The 18,015-nt window shown below is 36.3% G+C and overlaps 1 protein-coding gene across 33 annotated transcripts in view; it reads right to left on the bottom strand.

Moving 5' to 3' along the window:
* The window catches only part of LOC118269872 (uncharacterized), a 73,745-nt gene that overhangs the window by 13,324 nt on the left and 42,406 nt on the right, over window positions 1-18,015 (bottom strand). For 16 of the 33 annotated variants that reach the window (XM_035585216.2, XM_050707076.1, XM_035585215.2 and 13 more), the window contains 3 exons: window positions 6,582-6,741; window positions 4,913-5,159; window positions 2,458-2,553 (listed from right to left, as the gene is read on the bottom strand). In XM_035585216.2, coding sequence (XP_035441109.2) covers window positions 2,458-2,553; window positions 4,913-5,159; window positions 6,582-6,741 — 503 coding nt within the window. Of the gene's footprint in view, window positions 1-723; window positions 1,329-2,457; window positions 2,554-4,912; window positions 5,160-6,581; window positions 6,742-18,015 lie in introns of those variants that run through there. The other 17 variants (XM_050707063.1, XM_050707080.1, XM_050707062.1 and 14 more) reach the window with 3 other exon arrangements.

Here is an 18,015-nt window from a genome sequence, read left to right as displayed (position 1 = left end):
AGTTTGTAGCTATCGGGATAATCTTAAGGACTTGAAATGTATGTAGATATTTAGTACCTACATCACATTACACAATCGTTTCATAAATTAGATCTCATTACGAAATCAGAATATAATATGTGCGGAATGGAATCTGGCATTTTTTCATGACACGCCCTACGCATCTGTGGTCCTGGTACAGTCAGAACGAACGTTTAATGTGACAAACAACATGGCCGCCGAAGCGAGCGTTATCATCAATTTAATTCCTTTTCCTGCTACAAATGAGGTCACAAATCAAACAAGCACTCATAACAATGAATTTGTTTCACATAATAATATTATATTAATTGTAATTGAGTACCTAAGTACTGCTAAACTATTGTCGGTCATATTGAGGGTAGTAAGATAAGAACGAAATAAAGTACGAGTGAAGGACTGAAGGTTGAATAACAGTTATTGTGTGAGAAGTGTTTATTGATAAAGATGAGTAATAAAATTATAAAGAAAGGCGTGATGTAAGTTATCAGTAAGATAATGTTGTCAATGGTGTCATTGCAGAGTTTGTTTGTATAAGAAGGTATGCACATAAAATACTTGATGTATTGCAGTATAAGTTTGTTGTTCTATTCAAAAGAAGTACTATGTATATCGACAGGTTATAATGTTACATTCAGAAGTTCTTAGGTGGTCTAGTGTCCAGTATCAATACAAATATGTTTACTTGAACAGTCAAACACTTACTGAATAGAATCCATTGTAAGAATCCCAGTCATACTCCGTCACACCCATTTTTAACAACGGCCTGTTCTATTCCCACTGTCTCTAATAGAACGGGATCACTACACTAAATCATTCACCATGTACTTGTAGCAAACTATCACTCCATCACACACAGCACACACTATCGAAATAATAAAAGTCCACAACGTCCGCTGTAATACGTTATCTAACGCAAACACAATTATCTATTAGGTTCCATGAACTATCACAATTATTGGCAAAGCAACATGTGATCGAATTCATTTCAAGAAAGTGCACAGACAGTACAGCACTCCCGAGAGCCTGGGCACGACTGGGGCAGCGGGAATATTAATTTTAATATTAGCCACTACATGCGGTTCTCAAACTTTATCACGAATCAAAGCGCGCGTGCTGTCCACTCGGAGCTTTGGACGTAACTGTTATCAAAGCGCAGCACGCGCTAAAACAAAATTAATGGGGGCAACAGATGCTCATTAGCTGGATAGTAATTATTGATTAGCAAGCTTCTATTAGTAAATCTTCAAGGTTCAAAGTACTACGGTAAACTAAAGTTTCCTCTTATTCACGCGCCCTCGTAAATTGGTGTTTCAAAATGAATAGGAAGTACTACAATACGTCCGTATTATGTGTACGCTTTGAATAGTTTGAGAACATCTGGCTTAGAGGATAGACTTCATTGGCAACACACACATGGTCGCAGTATGAACACGGCCACACATAAGGATGATTAAATATAGCTCACGCACACATACACAATTGAAGAGGGAAACACTATGACTGGGGGAATAACGAGCGTGGTTAAACTGATTGACGCAATTCAGGCAGTAGTTAGTGTAAAAGAATCCGTGTGTGAGTTTGAGTCACCCACACTATGAAGTCGATCTTATTCCGTCTTTACTATTTACTGGCACATCCCGTGGGACCAACGCACTTCATACTATTAGGAATACTAGTTGTGCATGCTAGCCAAGCGTCTGGGCTTTCTAAGTATTGTTATCATGTGTGTGTACTCTAGAGATTCAGTTAACTGTTAATTAGCTGGCATGACTTATAATTACAGGACAATTAAAAAATATGTACTGGATGACCTAAAAAGCGTAGTGTATGAAAACTATGATGGTCGTATTAAACATCATAGTAGACCGTATCTTTTATGATTGAATATGTATACCAATATTACTAACATACTGGGCGCTTTTTGTAAAAAAACCGCAATGTAGATAATTTTATACTGGATTTTTAAATGCTGGCTTAATAAATTACAGTAATTTAAGTTTAATTATCCTAAAATTTTCAACTTGAATTAAATAATTTATTAGATTAAAGATTAGACGATATTATTAAATCACAACTTTAATTTGATTATAATCACAATGTAATTATATTCAAATTAGCTACTAACTAAAAAACTGATGCAGATAGAAAATAATTTACTACTAGAGCATAGAAGCGACATCTAGCGACGTCCCGTTGAACTGTATTTAAATTGTTTTTCACCTATCCACTAGATGGCGGTGTACTAGCTAGCAGATTCGGACTTGTTAACTTTGAGAGGGCCGCAATTTAGACGATTATTGGCAGTGACATTGAGCGATAAGAATAAAATGTCTAAGTGCTTAGCAAAGGTGGCTTAATGAGATGGAAACATTCCTAAATCTGAATTTTAAAGAAGATGCATGAAAATGAGACATTGAACAGCAATGTGGGGCGAACCTGGAAACTACTGTCGGCACTGACACTGCTGTCGAACCGAAACCTTTCCATGAGAGAGCTAGAGATGCTCGCGAACATCTCGCCACGGGGGTTACTCTGCAAGACACCATAACACGTCATCCACAAAGAAACAAAGATAAAGATACTGAAAAAAATAAACATACATAAAATAAATATAATCAATACAAATACGTAGAAAATAAAATCGATACATAAATAAATAAAAAAGGAATTAATTATTAGTTTATGAAAAATAACGTTACCGATACCCAAGACACTACAATAGTCAGATCAAGATGAAAGATAGCCAAGAAAGGTTAGATAAGGATGAAAGTAATTTGTAGACAGGTTTTTAACCTTAATTATGCATTAAATGGTTAATGTAAGAAAGAGAAAGATAATATACCTAATGCAACGGCCATTTTGCAAGTAATAATTACTGCAGTGCATAATGTGTGGCAAACGTTTGAACATAAATGGTGGATTTCATCGTCATAGCTTCCGTCTTCCGTAAATACACACAAGAGTTAAACGGCCTTATAATGTTTCTAGCTATTGCAAATTGGTTTTTAGGATATTACATTATGGTTTAGTTTCCTCAAAGATTTGAATGTCTAATATTCATCATTTTGACTACAATTAGCTTCGGTATTATCTGTCATGGTTACTTTTTTTGGTACATTTAGTTGTAGATACAACTAATTTATGTCGGGTCTTTTGTAATGGAGTACAAATTTAATTGATTTGTTACAGTACAATTATACCACATTTTGGTCAAACATGACATCACCTTAAGAGATTATATCATCATTTAAAATATCTTCTTGAGGACAAGTATCGTTTAAATGCATCATGCACCTGTGATTACACACCTGATGTGGAAGACAGCGTAACATCATTTAAGTTATCATAATAATAAAAAGTTTCTTTATGTTCGCCTCTCAAAATATATCCTTTTACAACTTTATCATTGCAACACGGCAAGTTAATGAATTCACAGCTGCTTTCAAAATCGTAATAAGAACCAATTTCGTTCATTTTGCTTCAAAAGATAATGTTTACTGCGTATTAAAATCCTTGGTCTTTTTAATTACGTAAAGTGCCTTGATCTCTGAGTTTACAAAGTGCTTAGTCAGGTTCATTTAAGAAAGTTTTAAAACTGTTTTCATTATTTATTAGTCAATGTTGCAGGAACTTCTTATGCAAATGTGTTTGACGAAACTACAGGCACAGGATATCGTTTCCGTTTGTTAATGTTTTATGTGATTTAAAACTAAGATAGTAAGTATTTAACTATTTCTTTATACCACGACGGTGCACGAACTCTTGGGGCATTACATGGGCTTTGCCGACAGATAAGAAACCTATTTACTCTCTTCTTGAAGTACCCCATATTGTAGCTAGCTAACATGTGCGTAATCTGTTAAAAAGTGAACCCAAAAAATGTTTAACTCCATCGTGTGTATGCTCTTAGCTACCTGCTTTTCTATATTATTTGTTAAATTATTTGAAACAAAATGATTTTTTAATAAAAATACTGTTTCAAACTACAGACTTCAACCAGCTTTGTCTATTGTCTAGCGAATGTGAGAAATCAGAAGTATATTCTTCTAAATTCGAGCCCCATAAATACTTATATGTCACCTAGTTCTTTTTCTGTAAACCTATTTCTAAAAGATTACGTAGGTATCAGACGATATCAACAAGCGCTGACCCAGAACGAACACTAATTACGTATAAAAGGGCGAATAAAATATTTATCGAGTCTACAAGGTCATTGTCGGCACAACAAGGGGCAACTTATTGATTATACCAACATCTGATCAACGTAATAAGAAATTATGGATAATCTTGGATAAACCATTTAGCCTGGTATTAAATTATATGTAATTTTGAAACGTTTCTCAATATTATATGTACCATGTTTACCAGGGTACCACTTATGGTTTGCACAACCTAATGGATAAGCAATATAGGCGGCTGTGTCGGGAATATTAATAAAGTGTGCCTACATCAATGTCACAAATTGCTTCATATTATGCTAATGAGGATATGGGTTAATATAGCACACTTTTAATATCTTGACACAATATTATTTCATCGAGATTTTACTTTGGCGTCATTCTACTTGGCAATGCTGCCAGTTTTCTAACTACAGTAACGCTAAAAAATAATTTGATGTAATAATAATGTAAACGTGGAGCGTTTATCTTTTGCATTATTATAATAAAATTTTTATTTTGCAACGTGATCTTACAAACCTATCTTTATTAAGATATACCTACACACTCTAATCCTAATGAAGTAGTAAAAATAAACTATTTATACAAAAATGTATAGATTTTACAATTGGACCTCCTTTGATCTTATCTATCATCAGCAAAATAAGTTTATCTTTAATTCTATCCTCATATTGTCTCACTGTATTAGCCGAAGGATTCAATTCCATACTCACATCATGCGTTCTATCATCAATGATGGCGTCGTGAGGCAAGTTGGCGGTCATCAACAGTGCGTGGATGTCTTCAGTCCTAAAACTCTCCATATCAGCCTCAGCAAGGTTTGCATCAAGGTCCCGTGCTATGTCGTTGTATCGGGACGTGAATTCGAAACGTGATGTCAAGTCGCTTATTCCCTTGTAGGAGGCTGACACGGAGGACAGCACTGAGGTGTGGTGGCAGGAACCGTCTCGAAAAATTGGGCTGGAATGGAGAAAATATTTTGTTACATATTATGTTGACCAAAAAACAGAAGTGTCTTTCGATAGTCAAATGGCAGCGTAATAGAAATAGGGACCAGAAAATTGATGGTCAAGTTAAAGAAACTTTAGTCAAATTTAAAACTACAAACTCACAATCTGTAATTATGAGTTTGCCTCTCACTGTTAAATAAGACCAAAAAACTGCCAATAATCTACTTTGGTCGCTACCGACTTTATTGGGTATGATATGAGTAACGTTAGGTAGACAAACGAACGAAACTTATCTAAAATCAATACCTATTGTAAACTTTAATTAATAAATCTTGTTTTGGTTGAAAGCGGTAACGGGTTAGTGCCGTTGGTAACTCCACACCTACCCACCTAGTTACCTGGCTTGTGGTTAATGAATTCAATTAATCGATTTATCCAGTAACTGTATTGAATAAATACATTTATTCACATACTGTTTGTTCAATTACACATTAAGTCTGTTCTAAGAAGACTATCTCTATTTAACATACGTAATTCTTTTAAAAACTAGTCATTTGTTAATGACTCATTTAATCTTAAACAAATTGTCGATTATATCTTTCAGTATCAAAGTATAAACATCGTTTTTCTAAGACTTAAGAAAGATAATGCTGACGTAATTTTTACGTACATATTAAGTAATTTGTACAGTTGAAAGTTCATCTTTCTATTAAATTTTGAAACAGTTTCAAAAGACAGTCTGTTGAGCATACGTAATGTTATAGTTTAGTAATGGCTGTGCCACATATGTGTAACACATGTCTGTGAATTCTGTGAAAGGGTTAAGATATCGAGAAAAATACATGTGTTGTTTAATCTCGGGAATTGGAGCAACATTTTTTTGCAAATAATAAGTACCTAATAATTATCTTTGATAATCATAACAAACGTTTAGATTTGTAACACATTAAGAAACTCAAAGATGTGAATGTACTTAAAAGAGTCACGAAGTAAATAGTTTAGTCTCATTGCAAGGGATTAGGAATTAGAATAATAGTAGGTAAATAGAGAAGTTTTTAAACTGACATGGTCATTAGTACCAGTTCATCCGTGATCATGGCGCTTGCAACAGTGCCGAAATATCGAAAACTCACAAAAACTAATAAACATGGTAAATATCCCATTTTAAGTTCTAGAGAAGTTTTGGTTGAACAATGCTGTTGTTGATGTTGATTACTCTGATGAATCTTACTAATATTATAAATCTGAAGTTTGTTTGTTTGTTTGAACGCGCTAATCCGGAACTACGGGTCTGATTTGAATAATTCTTTTTGTGTTGAATAGTTCATTTATTGAAGAAGGCTATAGGCTATAAAACATCACGCTATGACTAATAGGAGCCAAGCAGAACAAGTGAAACCGCGCGGAAGTAGCTAGTATGTGATATACTCACTTATAGTCGAGGAACCAGAGGTACCCGGAGTTGTCGCAGTGTGCATCGATGTCATCGTGCGAGTGCTGGCTCCCGGTGAGGCTGGTGTTGCTGTTGCAGTCCTCGTCGGCGCCTGCCACCCCGGGGCTCGCCGCCTTCAGCCCCAGCCGTGGCGGTGGCCCTGGAATTTACAGAACAAACTTTTATTAGCTTTAGTAGATCTAAAGAGATTTTTTAACACTAGATTTTGGAAGAGAGCTGTGATATTTTTCAAACTGCAGCTGTTCAGGAGCGATTTTGGGATACCAAAGAAATTCGCTCTTACTTTAAACAAACTTATCAAAATTTATGCATCTTTTCGAGAAAGACAGATACTAGTTAGTGAGTGAGTGATTCTTTTGAGGAGGGTATAGAAAATGGAACAATGAAATGTTTGTAGGTCCATCAGAGCTACTGCACTCATTAATATTCAACTTTGCTCCTTATTCCTTGTTCTTCTTAGGTCTTTGGCGAAATAAATTAAATATTAAACACTTGTTCTAAAACTGGTTAGCACTTCCTTCCTTTCTTTCAGACCCACGAAGTTGACAAAAACAAAATTAGGTTAATGAAGATTGGTGTCTATATTCGTTTCAGTTCGACCTTCATTGTTTTGTTTGATTACCATTGGTGGGCGAGGAAATGGTCGGGCGGAAAGTATTTAGGACAGCGATTCTAATCAATGGCAGTATTTGACGATTTCGCGAAAGGTCGCATTTTTTCTGTTCTTTGTTTCCTACAAATCATTCAACAAAAAATATTTATAAATAGAACAGAACGCTATAAAGCCTCTTTAAAGTTAATAGCTACGATTGGACCAAGAGATTTAACTTAATCACACCATCTGATCATAAAGAGGAACTCATTAATTGTTCTGTCAAAACAAACCGATCGAAATTACAAGTTTCTGTAAAACGGCTTTAACCTAATAACTATAAAAACAATCGCCCCATGGCGCCACATTAGGCCGTCACGAGCAAGGTATTGGAATACTAAAATGTAGTGGTAAAGGTGGTTTATCGAGCGGAGAGGGGCGTGGGTGGGCAAGCTGGCTGGACAACATGCCTTCTAGGGAATGTTGATGTGCATCCAAGCTATAAGGAAAACTGCGTAACACGCTGCTTTACTTTGCAATCTACTTATAATGTATTAGTTACGATTTTCAATCAAGGTAACAAGCTATAATGGGTGTTTCCTTTAGTAATCAATATGATATGATCAAGTGACGGGGTCAATAATCGTCACACGTTGTAATATGCGCAAGGCTGCGAACTCCCGTGTGAGGCCGGAGACTGACGCAAGTACCTACTGACTCATCAGTGATACATTGCTGAGAAGCGGCTATGACTGGCCGGTCAATTGTTTTTGTATCCATGTTATGTTAATTCGGACTTAGAGCTGTAACAGACCTATGGAACATTGATTCACCAGTTCCTCGTATCGAACGGAATCTTGACTCATAACAATAGGTGTATCGATAGGAGAGTAAATTTGAACTATGAAATAAAGTTTCAATGATACCTTGGTTATGTTTCGCCATAACGGAGCATCGTGGGTGTTATATGGGTAGTCGTAGATCCGTCGTTTAAATTACACAGTCGTGCGAGTACAATACTCACTGTCTCGTCTTTACGACATAGACAAATTGGTATAAGACTAACTTTGATCACAGAGACGTCTCACCAAATATAGAATAGAAAAGTATTCGAGAACCAAAGGTATAGCTTCATTGCATTTGCCTCGGGCAGACGCCGCCAGTGGGCGGACACACTGCATTACTTCATTCTCGCAATTTATTGCCTCAAATGTAAGGAATCCCGGCTACGCTTTATACATTCCTAAATTGAATTTTGTTGACACTTCCCTTTCAAATGTATTTCTTGTAAGCAAATAAAGTTATCATTGGGAATATCAAACAGAATAGAGCGCAAATTCTCACACATTAAAAAGTTCGTTTGAATTAACTGTTCGCCGAGTAATTAATAGGAATGTGTTAAAGGTTTCCTAATTTCGTGGAACGCGTTCTGGAGAAAGCATTTACTTGGCTGTTGTTTTGATAATACCCAAATAGCGGCGCTGTGCCAAGAAAACTTTTCCTGTGGCGGCAGTATAATCAAAACCGTGTCTATTATATTTAGCATTGAGGCGTATCGCCGCGAAAAAACGCATAATGTTGTATTAACCGTGTTTTACTATATTTTATGTGCTGGCGGCTATTCGTGTCGCGGATGCTGGGTGTTCGTCGGACGGTACATACATTCTACCTCGCGTTGGACGCAACTGTCATTTTTCAAAAGGGATTAAGTCAGTACCAAGTACGCAGCTAATCCGCTTCTTATTAATGCAGCGGAAGTCACGGAGATTATGTGTATATTTCATTTAACTTAAGCTGTTTACTTCAATAATATTACACTCAACCTTATCATTAGTGTAGCACGAAACAAAAAGAACGTATATAATCAATTTGGATGCTGAAACAAACAACCGAGCCGTGAGAAAAGCAGCTTACACAAAACACAAAACATAAAATAAAATTGAGGAGTTAGTGGATAGTTAATTAATGTAACTTGTATCGGTTTGTTAACGAATTAATTGCATTTTTGTTTAACAATTCCGATTTTGCAGTTGGTTTGCAACATCGGAGACAATGGAAATGCCCGTGAGATCGCCGGTCAAATTGGCCATGAGTCTGATGGAGGTCGACGGGCGCCTACCACGGCACACTAAAACACTTTAGACCCGTGTCGTATTTGGGGCGAGTTTAGGTGACAGCGAACCGTGGTAGGGGCGTCAGTTTCTCATTGCCTGACGGACGGATACCGGCTATTGCATTCATTTACTAATTAACTTATTGCGATTCGACTGTACTGGCACAATAGTCGCATTGAAAGTCTGTTAACGTGTTGCTTATAGGTCGTTGTGACATGAAATCTATTATTACCTTGCTTATTTCAAAGCCGATTAGGTAGTATCAGGGTTAATACAAGTTAAACTAACTATTCTATTCTTATTGTCAGTGATTCTGTTTCTATAAATAACATATCCAGACCGTATTAATGAAAGTCTACGCTCATATCTCCGACCTAGTTGACAGATATAGTGAAAAGCAGTAAGCACTAAGCGTGAGAATGGTAACAGAATAGATCAGACAGAGCTAGGTAACCTTTCACCTCCTTGAACTTGTACGTCCTAATACGGCAGACGACGACACGCTGGCGCTTAGAGACCACACAGAAACATACACCGCGGACATGTTCCAAGAAATTTCACTGTGAGCTTATACAAACAATGGGATAAACTATAAGACTATAAAATTGCTGAACTGATGAAACTGGGACACAGTGTAGACTATGTACCGAGTTATAATATTACCGCACTATAGTTTAAGTAATCATTAAATGTCTCTGAGTGCGGTAGTATGCCTAAAAGGTTCACAATCAAACGACATTTAGTATGCACTTGATTTACTTTTGTGGCTGTTTTGTATTTAAATTATTTATTTATTCCTACGTTTTTATGTAGTGCATTGTGATTTGTTAGCTTTATTGTTTACGATGAAGAGTGCAGCGTCTGCAACGTTTCTTGCATGTTTAATTGTCTTTTTGTAAACGTAGCTTTAACAGGGCTCGGTTTACCATCCCTATAAACAAACAAAATATATATCATCCTTATGTTTACAATCCCGGTTGTATTCAACAAAATTGATCAAAAAATCTTACGTAATATTTACCTTTTGTAAATAAAATGGTATTATATCAGCTGGTTGTCGCTAATCCGATTAACAACGGCGACCTACAGCGACCATTGTCCACACTTTCGAGAGATTTTCGTGATATTAAAATAAGGCCGTTTCTATCCGATTATGACGTTGTTGTAATAAAATACACGATCTCACGGATTTCAAGGAGATAAAGCACAATTTATTTTTTCTCCATAATTTTATCAGAGAGACGAATATCTTAAAACTTTTATCCCCAAACATTGTTATGGACATGTTGAGAACATAATCCCAAGTCTGTCTTTACTTTTTATTGGAAAGAATATGACTGTGACGAGTGACGCTTATGGGGCATTACAAATGTCAAGTTTTTATGAATAAGGAGTGATCCGAGGGGAAGTTTTTATGGATGTTACTCCCTACGGCTCCTCATATGGTCGCCGCCGGTGGTATCGTTATTGGAACTCAGTAAAAGTAAAAAGATACTTCAACATTAGGGTTAGGTAACACTAATAGATATTTAATATTGTAAAGTTAGATGTGCAACCAATATCCTCCCATTTTATTCAGATCCTTCTCATTACACCATCGACACGAAATACATTAATCAAACCGACACATTTAGTTGAACAAACATACATATTGGGTTTCGTAATTTATCAATCTGTATCGGGCGGCCCATAGTCTACATGATGCTACACGCTTTATTGCCCATAATAAAGTAATAAACAAGGGCATAAGTAACTCACGCGAATATATTTTGAGCATGGTAAGTGAGTCATAAGAAAAACAAATTGCAAAACCAAAGAGACGACAATAAAAGAAAACGGCCAGGCGCCGGATAATTTCACAGCGACTCCGCGACATGAGTTCAGCTCAAAATGGAAGAAAACCAGCCCTTATAAATAGAATTACTCCTCGGCACACTGCATGACCAATTCTCTAATTTTGTAACCAGTTACTGGCTAATAAAGCGTATCTTATAAATAGATCGCATCTTTATTGGCAAGTTAATGCTGCGGTGCTCTGACTTATGTAAAGACAGTTTAACACGACACTGTTGAAGCTTATAACAACCTGTGCAACAAGTCTAGAGCAGGTGATTAGTCAATAAATGAGTCAGTGATCAATTTCGTTCGCTGCAGTAGAAATTATATGATAAATGTCAGCGTGGGACAATAGCACCTACACGTGGGTTACATCACAAACAGAGACCGCTTCGTAATGATTTTACATACAGGTTTAAACATAGTGTTGACTGTTTTAAATCATCTTTGTAACCCACGCGAGTGCAGAACAACGACCGGTGTGAGGTCGAAGAAACCTTGAGAACGACTTTTGCAGGTGAACCAGTGACATGGAATATGATTGTACGTGAAAATATTAAGCGTTCACAACAATAATTATTCTCACAATATGTTTCTAGAAACATTCAATCCTAGACACTCCGACACTAAACAACGTCACAGTAATGGGCGGATATCAGTGTTTAGTGCATCAGAATGACACAATGATAGACAAAACACGGTATGACTAATCGAGCGGTACCAATTTGTACGTAGTAGTAGTCAGGGCCATCACGACTATATGACGAGACCGTTGAAACGGCAATTTAGAATCAGATGCTCTGCAAACGACTGCTTCCTTTTTCAAATGGCAAATTGAAAACGCCTTTGGAGTCCGTTGCGGAGTTGGGCGAAATATATCGTACAATTTACCAAAAAATACCAAATGGTACATACAGATTGCTGTAGGCTTTGAAGTACATAATATTCTATTTCTTGTATCCATTCTATGATATAACATATTACGTAGTTCATATGAGTTTTATTATTGTCTAGAATGTAGGCTATAAGTTCTACGCTTATATTATGTACAGAACTGTTCGGTAAGCAGTTACAACACAATAACCTCGAACAATTCCAGCTGCGTTCGCTGCACCGCCCACACGAAATCACGGATTGGAAAAACACATGCCGTTTACTCATATCAAAAATAGACGGTATAGCAAGTTGCAGATAGGATTCCCTTCATTATCATTGCAAATTGATCGAAAGTCGAGACGAATAATCATTAAAGGTATCAAAGGAGCACTTAATGCGTGTGATGCATCAATTACACGCACTAATGCATGCCCTACCTTCGTTAGAATACAAAGAGCCCTATCGGATTGGTTTCATTGTGCGTACCAACCAATCACATGAGGCGTGATGTTCTGCTGCATAATGACACAGCATATTCTATTGTTTAGAATTAGCATCCTCGTTGATTAACGTATTACCATATGTAATAACTTTTATTTATTCATTTTGGACACGTCGCGTCTGAGTTCTACGTCCTCTTATGTTTCCAAGAACATACTTAATTACTTATTCTTAGGCTTTGAATACTCATTTTAGATTATAATTTAATTATACGCTATCCAGCTTATTAAAATGTTTCTTTTGTAAAACCAATGCCCGGTATTTTTATGTTTGTTCAACCTAATTCTCATGAACATAAAACAGATTTATGAAGTTCCGTGTTATAACTTCTTTAAAGCTCATAATTAGATCTTTATTTGAGAATAAATGACCGAACATTAACTTTCCTATTGTTTACTTTATCTTTAATGTCTCATTAGTACTTGAACTCACACCTACTTAAGAAGTTCTTAGAAGGTAAACCATGACACCGTTTTAGTTATCCGCAACATAAACAGTGAATGAAAGCTGTGAACGTAGCGCCGAATGTTTGCACTTAGAATAGCTCAGGGATATTTGAAAAATAAATAAAACCAGCGATCTCATAACACGCACCTATAATAATATTAGGCGCGTTTGTAACATTAGGCGCGTGCTCGTGAATCACAATCGGTAACTAATGTTTACTACCGCGTTCGTTATCCCAAGCGTGACTCATTGCAAAAGGGACGATGATTACCCAAATCGATATTATTTGTATAATATTAACGTACTTTGAATTCAAGCAACGTTCGGCTAGTGTTAACAATTTAAATAATAAACAGGCCGATTGTTTTGTGTGACAATATGTTCTTGCCTTATGTTTAATCGCAGTGAAATCGCTAACAATACTGCTGTTGTCGTCCTTGACTCGCGAGCGCTGGCGCCACCAAGCGCCGACACTGCTTTCTGGCCTGTACCACGAATTCTTAAGCCTATTGCCTATTTTGTACCGAAAGAGAAAGGCCGCAGTAAGTGTACCGCGAGCCTACTCGCTCGCGAAAACCGCAAACATTTTGAACACCGTGGTACGAGTGCCGAGTGCGCTCACTCACTACTACTTCACTCCGTACATTTTATGCTATTTTCAAGTTGGGGCGCCCACTGTAATTTATAGTTTGCAAATCACCATGTAAAGGGCCACGATAAGCCAGTTCATTACTTATTCAAATCGTCGCTTGCATTAGTCATGTGTTACTACAACTAGCCGTGTGTACATAAGTAATTAGGCAATTTACTATACTCTGGTCGATTCTCAACACTTTCTCGATCGATCTATTGTTTGTCTGTTCGCTTTGATTTGCGGAAAGTTGATTTATGAATTTGCATGAACGTGTGAACATATTTGCCTACTTCTATAGGTATAACCTGGGCATTTATCAAAATGTAAAATATAACGCGTTATTTTAAAAGCTCCATTTATTGTAACGGCACTATACCATAGAGGAAACCATAAATAAACATTACTAATGTTTGCATAACAGTACATAGAAGATATATTATACTTTTTAATGCACAAGTCCATCATGTGAAAGCGTTGCGATATTTTTCGGAGCATTTATGCTTGCTGCTTTATACCAAACAATAGTTTTGGGGCTACCCCCATCGTAGTTAAACGGTAAATACAAGTCATTGACCACAAATGCAACATGTCACGAACCACGAATACCGTAACGACTGTCTTAATAGAGGCACGTTAGCAACGCCGAATTTAGGACAATCTTGTCATCATATAAAGCAGATTTACGCTCCAGTGATTAATTACTGTTTAAAGATAAAACCAGTTTTAACTTCGGTATTTAAAAATTCATTGAAATAATCTTATTGTAATATGTATTACAGAAAAAACCAACAACCTTTAACGTAATCGATGCAAATTCGAACACCAATACCATTTCCTGAGTGTCAAGGATAATTCCTTATTTTATTTTAATCGTTTTATCTTAAACATATATTAAGTTAAAAGTCTACGGTTCAGTATATGGAGCACGTGTATTGCGTGCACTGTGCACTTTGTTGCGCGATTCCGAAACGTTTGTCGTGACAGACTGCAATTAATCTCAATGTTCTAAAACTTGAACGTTATTTCATAGTGAATTGTCAACTGAGACACCAATACCAAGCCGCTAGGGGTAATTTCACGAAAACTTTTCTGAGTAATTGGTACAATTGACACGCACGGATCGGTTGGAAATTGTTTTGGAGCAAGTGTTGAGTTTAATTTTGTATGTGTTACATAAACCGGTGTGAGCAAAAAGTTGTAAAGGTAAATTTTCCGATGTGGGAGTTGATTGGGGCGTATAAATAGCCCGGGCGGCATCCGAGCCGAAGCCGGCCGGCGTGGACAATGGATTCCGTAGACGAGACGCGTTCCATATGGATGAACTGTTAAAGGGCAAACATGATCGCGTTCTAAATGCTATCCTCATTCATTTCATATAACATTCCTTACTATTTTTGGTTGAATATTATTGTGACTGAAGAAAGACGAACCGTTTTGTTGTTGGAAACTGATTTTAGCTATCGTTTTCAATATTAACCTCGCTTAATCTGATAAAGTGGTGGTTGTTATTGTTCGCCGGGGTAGTGGTTGGTGTAGGTGGATCAATAAGTTAAGTAGCTACAGTATGTACAGTCAATATAGTTAAGAAATCCCCACTGGTACAACAAAGACTGAAATAAATCGTCCCACAACCACATTTATTGTGTTAGTGTAAGAGTAAAAGTCACTGCGCATCAATTTATCCATTAACAAAATGGAACCGCACGTGGTTCGTAAAACGGTTTATTGTGACTGACTAGAAAAAATCAATCATTATATTTTATTTCTTTTTTTATCCGTTTAGAAAGAAAGTCAAACGATGCTGATGTGAGAGAGAAAAATAAAACGGATTGCCATTAAGATTTGGAATGATGACCTATAAATTAACTCAGCCATATTTTATTCAAACGAGCATGATCATTAATAAAGTAATATGAAGACATAAAAAGGTCTTCATTCCGATGAAGTCCTATTTCAGAAAACAGATATGTTTGATAAGATTTATGATGAACAAAATTCTTGCGGACAAATTAGAGATGAGTAGATAGTTGTTTATTTCGGTGAGTGCTATAAAAAGGGCAAAGTGGCAAGTTAAGATAGCGTGGAGTGTTGAAGGGCTGTGAAGATATGCTAATAACCGGCTGGAGGGAGATATCGCGCAGACGTGTTATCTAGGCAGACGACGCCGGCCCTCGCAATGGCGTCGTTACATGTTGGTAGTTGAGCCACGTCTTACTCACTATATGCCTAAGCATACTCCAACCAACACACTTAATATGCGCCTGTCCTCTGCATGCAAACTCTGCATAGCGCAAAACAAAATGATTTTACAAATGTCGTGCAGGAAACACAGCATTAATTTCGGTTGATTGTCTGAAAACTAATTATTCATGAACGTGCAAATATTTGTTTTTTAACGTTTCAAATGCAATTAATTACTAACTTACTTCCTATATAATTAAAGCATAATTTTCTTTATACATGTCTTCTAGACGTTGTATATGAACGTCTAGTTCTTATGTTAGTACCTGCGTTACGAGAACTCGTAAACTTCAGCGGATCTAAAATAAGATCATGGAATTCCACGATGCTCTCAACCTTGAAATAAAAGCGAGATCTTCGGGCCAACGTGGCCATGGAGGAACTAAGCTTGTGGGAGTAGTTTTTAAGTTCCAAGGACATTGTATAGGCATTAGGCGCTATGCTAAATAGCGCAGGTAAACTGTATGAAGTAAATTGGAACGTCTCTAATTTATAAAACAGAATTGACGTATAGATAACAATAAAAGCTATTTTTATTTAAGTTAAGCAATTGAAATTTTATTGAATCATATTATAGTGTATAAATGTAAATGATTCTTAGTTTTCATACAACTCTCAACGGCATAAATATCACGCATGCATACATTTATCCTTACGACTTACGAAATAAAGCCAATAGTGCTGACTTGATAACCGAACGAAAATAATTTGATCTTAGGCAATGTGTATCGTGTAACAAGCTATTGTAACACAACCAGTTTCAGTAGACAAACAGGAAATAATTATACTATACAGGCATACGGTATGGAGGCTTTTATCAAATGTTTTTGTAACACGCTTAGCCGCTCTTAGTAAAAAATCACGTTCAGAACAAAGTACAGACTAACTATAGACATTTGATAATGCTAAAAATCGTCAAGAACGTTCCGTCAATATTTATTATAGGCCCGTAGACGGAGAGGTTGTTTATAAACGAAGATGTGACGGTCTCGATTGGACGTCTAGACATTTTGTTTTATTGTGTTAGCACTGTACTATAATATTATATGTATAACGTATGTATATTGTGTCTACGCTGCGTTTACGAGACAGATACGAAGCGACGAAAATCACGTAGCGCCGTAGTCTACACGCGGCTTCATCGCAGCTGCTACGCCAGCTACTGCGTAGCGGCTACGCTACACCAATACAATGCTAATGCCGATAACTTCGCCGTTTGTTTTACGATTAAACAGCGACTATTCGATTTAAATTTATTGATTTGCATAAAAGAGAATCTTAAAAGATTTTGAACTAGATATATTATTATTTTGAAAAACAAATACAAAAGACTATAATTTAAATGTACATACAAACGATCGCCTAGCAGCTTTGCGCGCAAGCTCATTAAATATCGACATGATACTAACGCCCACCCATTAAACAACGCGTACAAAAAAAGAGCAAAAGAGTTTATAGTTCGTTTTAGGCCAGTCAATAAATCAGTCACTATCTTTTTAAAAACAAAATCTCCGTTCGATTTATGAATACAGTATAAAAAAATATTCGACCATTTTTCTATCGTAGGTTTAAATTTAGAATAAAAGTTCGATAGTAAGGAGGGTTTTAATTAAGGAGTTTCATAATCAAATTAGTAGTTAGCTTGTAGGAGTTTGTTTCAAAGCGTTACAATAAATCTTTTAATTATTGGATCTGTTATCTAGTGGCATCAATTAACAATAGATCGAGCTTGGAGTGGGGAGACGCCTACTGATAAATTACTTAGACTAATTTTTATTTTTATATAGGAGAGGGCACAATAAATACAATTAATGATACATTTTCACAATAGAAGGACTTCAATTACAGCTAAGTCAAAAATATATCTTCCTATTATATATGTGTAATGGTTCCTAACACTTTATAACTTAACCGATTGAGCGATAACAAACTTAAATTGAATTTTATTACAAGCTATTAAGGTACTTTATCTCTATTTACTTATACATCGTTATTCCATTGACTCCTGTTGTCTTCATCAATTCCCAATTGAATCCCGCTTTCATATTTTCTAACATCAATTCATCTTTGTTAACACGACGCTGAAAGTGTGAACTAGTTTTTTGATCATTAATGATGTTAGCAGTTTGATTGGTGGTTTCGAAAATAGATTGGTTTTGAAGACGCTTCTGT

The sequence above is a fragment of the Spodoptera frugiperda genome, chromosome 30, assembly GCF_023101765.2.
Source record: "Spodoptera frugiperda isolate SF20-4 chromosome 30, AGI-APGP_CSIRO_Sfru_2.0, whole genome shotgun sequence".
Lineage (NCBI taxonomy): Eukaryota > Metazoa > Arthropoda > Insecta > Lepidoptera > Noctuidae > Spodoptera > Spodoptera frugiperda.
This window is presented reverse-complemented; position numbering and strand designations above follow the sequence as displayed.